Raw genomic sequence first — 6,000 nt, 5'->3', positions numbered from 1 at the left:
ATCCCTGTGCTGTGTGTGTATCACAACAATCACAGCGTGCCTTTTACATTCTTACTTTAGCTGATAGTCCGACATGACAGAAATACAACATACTATTCACAAGTAACGACAGGGGCATAGTTACGTACGTACCCTGAGAGTGTTCTCACTCCGGTCGATTGTGTTCCTCCCACACTTTCCCTCTTCCTTTCAACCGCAATCACGAACGGCTCTCAGCTTCTTATGGGTATCCAAACACAAAGAGATTGAGTATATGGTCTTGTGTTTCAGGTGGTTGTGCAATGTTGAGTGTGCAGTGCGGCTGGGTGCTAAGTTGTCTCGTCGTCGCGTTATTGCACCAGAGAGCTCAGCCAGCAGCCACCACAAGTTCCCCCAACAATGAGCCTCCATTACCGCCGCCCCCGCAGCAGCAACAGCAGCAGAAGACCACGGATCACACGGGCAAGCCGGACGCGGAAACGGAAGGTAAGTAAGAACTAGGCATACTCTAGGCAAAATTAAATAGAACGTACCTGAAAATTGGGACTTCCTCCAAAGGAGGGGAGAACTCATCTGAGAAGTCCACTTCAAATACATTGAACATTAGATTTTGTCGAGGGGGGTGCTATGATTTGAAACTAACCTGCCACATAATACTGAAGTAAGGCAAGTTCAGTATATCAGTATTGACAGTGCATAAAACTAGTACTGTTGTAAGGCTGTTAGTAACTGTTGCGATAGCAATAGTTTACCAATAGTACAACCTACATAAAACATTGGGAAAGTGAAGATAGTCATTTGTATATTTGTATAATGCCTTGCTGGCAGGACCTAGTGTTTACAATGCACTTCTGGTATGGGCTAGAGCAATTTTGTTACTTTCGTTGATCTGTCTCTGTCTTATCCTTGGCTTTGACAATATGAAAGTGACTGAGGTATGAGTGACGCTAGTAATGCCATTCCTTATGCAGCCAGTCCCTGCTATGAATGGTATGAAAATGTTGCTCATAGGGTCGGTCGGTGCATGCATTTCAGCGGGCTTGGCAGACTGATATGTAATAGCAACTTCTGGCTCAGTGAGGAAAGCAACGGGAAACTACCTCACTCCTCATTTCCCTAGTACGCCTCTTCAGTGATGCCTAGGCCATCTATGACAGTTGATGGCAGAGCTGTTGAGGATCCAACCAGCCTTAGGGCTGAAGACTGTAATAATAATAATGTTATTTGTTTTACGTCCCACTAACTACTTTTTAAGGTCTTCGGAGACGCCGAGGTGCCGGAATTTAGTCCCTCAGGAGTTCTTTAACGTGCCAGTAAATCTACCGACACGGGGCTGTCGTATTTGAGCACCTTCAAATACCACCGGACTGAGCCAGGATCGAACCTGCCAAGTTGGGGTTAGAAGGCCAGCGCCTTAACCGTCTGAGCCACTCAGCCCGGCGGCTGAAGACTGAACATACAACATACACATATTTGTATAGCTACATATTATTTAATATTTAATTTTCTATTACATCATCTGTAAATGGGACACCCTGTAGGTGATAAGTAAATATATTCCATACTACTTTAGTTCACTATTAATGTCATCTCTTAATTGTATTCATAATACTATTGCTAATCACAACAGATTAGCACTGAATTTATAATCCGAACACTAGTGTGCTGATTTCCATCTTCATAATTATTTTAATATAGACATATTATACTAATGATGAATAATAATTAGGATTAGATTACAATTTAAGGATAAAAACTATTGTATACTGTACATCAAATGTGTCTATAGAACATGATAGCCGAGTGACATAGTCAATGGCTTTCCAATTAGGTAGCAGCGGTACATGTGGAATTTCTCAAATTAAATATCACGACGTTGTGGTTTGGAAACTACGTAAATCTGGAAGTCCTATGGTTATGAGCACGATATCGACAGTTAAGCTTACTTGCAACGTTACTATACCTTAACAGATCTTGGGGTGTCGGAATCCTGATCTAAGTTTCACCAAGAGGAAAAGTCCTCTCACTTTTAATTATTGTCTTAATGGGGGTGATAGTACCTAGGTGTTAGTACAAGGAATGATCTTTATTGGGGTAATCACATTAACGAGGTAGTTAAGAAAGGTCACAGATCTCTTCACATAGTTATGAGACGAGAGTAGTTAGGGGTTGTAGTGGTGATGTAAAGGAGAGGGTGTATAAGTCTCTGGTAAGACTGCAGTTAGAGTATGGCTCCTGTGTATGAGACCCTCACCAGAACTGCTTGATCCGTGAACTAGAAAAAAATCAAAGGAAAGCAGCACAATTTGTTCCGGGTGATTTACGATAAAGGAGTAGTGTTACGAAAATGTTGCAAACTTTGGGCTGGGAAGACTTGGGAGTGAGGAGACGAGCTGCTCGACTGTAAGGTATGTTTCAAGCTGTCAGTGGTAAACTGGCGTGGAATGACATACGTAGAAGAATAAGCTTGAGTGCCACCTGGGCAATCGCGTTGTTGTATGCCCGGCGCTCCCTTCTCGCTCCGCCAGCCAGCTGCACGCGCGCCTGTGTATCATTCTGCTAGCTTCGACGCGCAGCCCTCAGTGCGCGTGCCTGACCATCGAGTGTACTATAAATAGGAGCTCCCTGCCAGCTCACTTGCCCACTTGCCCCGGTGTCCAGCTCCAGAATACACCCTACGTCGAGCACGGAGGCTACTCCTCTTGAAAATGTGCTTCGACCAGGTGGACTGAATTTCTGGCAGTACGAGGTCTCACCTCTGGTCACCGCTCCCTTACTTGTTTCCGCTGCCTAAGTCCCGTAATTCTTTTACAAGCCATTTTCATTCCCTAACTTATGCAAGCTCCCTTAGTTTCGCTAGGTGGAATTTCTTCAATCAATTGAACTTGCTTTTTAGGAATTCAGGCACTTCAACAAACAAGGACTCTCATGAACATTTATGTTAGTGTGCCAGATAGTTCTCGACTATCAACGTGTCAATTCACAAAGACTATCTTTTCAAGATAGAAGTGTATATAAAGACTGCAAACCTGTACATATTGTATAAAGACAGACTTTTCTCAAGATTCAATACTCCTTTTTGCTTCAAAATAAATTTCAGTTATTTGTGTAAATATTATAAAGTGAAGCAAAATAAAGTTGTGTTTGTAAATTTCAACCTTGGTTACAACACGCGTCCTAAATGCAGATCATTGATGACTGATTGATGGTTGATTGCTTTAGTCATTGTGAATGTACTTGCACAGGTCTCTGAATTTCAAAAAGCTTTATGCAGTGACGTATGCTGGCTTTGTTCAAGATGGTGGACAAGTTTTTCCTCGCATGTTTCGATGTCAGATTTAGGCGTTATAACACACTCTACCTTAAGGCGAAATAACAACCCTTTCTCATACAAAATTTCTAATCAGTGAAGCAAGTATTGGACTTTGACTAGTGGCCTCCCAAAGGTCTTTGTTTGAGATAGTCCTTGGGCGCCATATTCTCATAATGTACCTCTTCCATACGGTAAAACATATTTAACATTTGAGTTGAATATCTTTAACTTCGTTTTTATGCGGATGTGGGGGGAATCTCCATATTGGTCGTAACTGTGCAAAAGCTCCATTCGCTTTATTTATACGACTCACCACGTCTCTAAAGGAACCTCCATCCTGGCTTACCATGCTTGTTGAGTAACAAAATTCCTCTATCCTTTCTATATCAATTCCATCTAGAGTCAGGCTGGAATTGCTGCGATGGTTTACGCGCATTTCCTTATTCCTTTTGATTTTTTATCCTTAAGTCTACTTCTTTACCTTCTACTTTTAAATCAAGCAGTTTGATTTCCATGTCTCGAAAACATTCTCCAAGAAGACAGACCATCCAATAATCTAATAGTCCCAATCGATTATTTAATCCCCAATGAATGCTCCACTTTATATTCGTTGCCTCTGTCAACATACAATCCAGTGTCATGATAAAGATTGGCGGCAGGAGACGTCTTTGTCTTATTCCATATTTCACAGAAAAAGGTTCGAACAGCTTCCCATTATGTCCTTCTTGACAAGTATACCCATCGTACATTGCTTGTATCAGGCGGACTTTTTTTGTGGGATTCCGAACTTTTCCATGGCCCTCCACATTTTCCTACCGTTGACAGAATCAAAGACATTTCCAAAATCAATGAAAAGTATGGTAACATGTACCATGTCACACGCAAAGCAATTTAGGTATGTTTTATAATAGTAATGTATAATAGTTTATGATGTTGGAAAATAGCCGGGCAATCATATTATTATAATGCCATAATGAATGTCTAGTCTCATAATGTAAATTCCTGGGTTATAATATTTAAGTACGGCATCTCGTGTATTTATATGTCAAACCTCTGTACGTGGTAAGGATCAGATAGCCATTTTCTGGGACATTTCAACTCAGCCTACTTGTGTAAAAAAAGACTGGCTCTAAGCTTGAGTAAAATCATGGCCAGGAATATCCTGGGAAATACATTGAAGTGCGTGTGCACAGAGATTAAACGTAGTTAGGGAAAGGTGAAGACTACAGACCGGAAAGTTGTGAGTCGGGGTTTATTCAGGCAACTGGTTAGGGAAACATGAATTCACATGGAACGGAATTTATAATGAAGTTAAGTTGGAAATGGCGAAAAACGGAAAATATGCCAGGATATATAAACCTATGGAGGGTTTAAATGTAGGTATCTTCTTTTCCGCCTATATGTTTTTGGCCTGACACTTATTACCTGATTACACTGCTATGATACCTTATCACCACATCTGGCTTGGTAACGTACATAGCATGGGGACAGGCTGATACTCCCTTAGTATGAAACTTCCTAAATCTCCCTGCTGTCTCTTTCTTCTTAGAACTAACGCCATATCGGAGGCGATGTACATTTGTGCTGATCGAAACGCGGAGGATGCGGGCTTCGGGGGTCCCCCGAATTTAAGAGACTCAGTTTGTATTAATTTACTAAGGGTCCAGCCTCGCTGTGTAGGGGGAAACGCGTCCGCCTGTCACCCGGCGGCCCCGGGCTTGATTCCCGGCTGGGTCAGGGGTTTTTAATTGTAAATGATTAATATCCCTGGCCTGGGTGTTTGTGTCGTCCTTAACGTTCCTTTCCTCACATTCAACACTCTACACTTACCCCATTCCAATTACACGCAGGTTCATGTCACATGGTGCAAGTAGGGGCAAAAGATCTCTATAGGTCGACGCCCCGAACAAATAGCATTTTTAAAAAAAAGAAAAACACAAGAATTTTCTGAGGAATCATTTTGGACTCATTTCTTACTCAATTTACTATGGACTCATTTTGGACGGATTCTTTACTCATTTACTGTGGGCCATGACTGTTGGCAGTGTGTCGTATTGTCAGTCATATGTTTGTTTGTTTGTTTGTTTGTTTGTTTGTTTGTTTGTTTGTTTGTTTGTTTGTTTGTTTGTTTGTTTGTTTGTTTGTTTGTTTGTTTGTTTGTTTGTTTGTTTGTTTGTTTGTTTGTTTGTTTGTTTGTTTGTTTGTTTGTTTGTTTGTTTGTTTGTTTGTTTGTTTGTTTGTTTGTTTGTTTGTTTGTTTGTTTGTTTGTTTGTTTGTTTGTTTGTTTGTTTGTTTGTTTGTTTGTTTGTTTGTTTGTTTGTTTGTTTGTTTGTTTGTTTGTTTGTTTGTTTGTTTGTTTGTTTGTTTGTTTGTTTGTTTGTTTGTTTGTTTGTTTGTTTGTTTGTTTGTTTGTTTGTTTGTTTGTTTGTTTGTTTGTTTGTTTGTTTGTTTGTTTGTTTGTTTGTTTGTTTGTTTGTTTGTTTGTTTGTTTGTTTGTTTGTTTGTTTGTTTGTTTGTTTGTTTGTTTGTTTGTTTGTTTGTTTGTTTGTTTGTTTGTTTGTTTGTTTGTTTGTTTGTTTGTTTGTTTGTTTGTTTGTTTGTTTGTTTGTTTGTTTGTTTGTTTGTTTGTTTGTTTGTTTGTTTGTTTGTTTGTTTGTTTGTTTGTTTGTTTGTTTGTTTGTTTGTTTGTTTGTTTGTTTGTTTGTTTG

General features: G+C 40.0%; 1 protein-coding gene across 2 annotated transcripts in view; it reads left to right on the top strand.

Moving 5' to 3' along the window:
• The first annotated feature begins 271 nt into the window (after positions 1-271).
• LOC136862788 (ly6/PLAUR domain-containing protein 6) overlaps positions 272-6,000 on the top strand; it is a 359,087-nt gene continuing 353,358 nt past the window's right edge. For both annotated transcript variants that reach the window (XM_067139046.2, XM_067139045.2), the window contains exon 1: positions 272-465. In XM_067139046.2, coding sequence (XP_066995147.1) covers positions 282-465 — 184 coding nt within the window. In that variant the 5' untranslated portion in view covers positions 272-281. The remainder of the gene's footprint in view (positions 466-6,000) is intronic.

Source organism: Anabrus simplex, chromosome 2 (assembly GCF_040414725.1).
Source record: "Anabrus simplex isolate iqAnaSimp1 chromosome 2, ASM4041472v1, whole genome shotgun sequence".
Lineage (NCBI taxonomy): Eukaryota > Metazoa > Arthropoda > Insecta > Orthoptera > Tettigoniidae > Anabrus > Anabrus simplex.
This window is presented reverse-complemented; position numbering and strand designations above follow the sequence as displayed.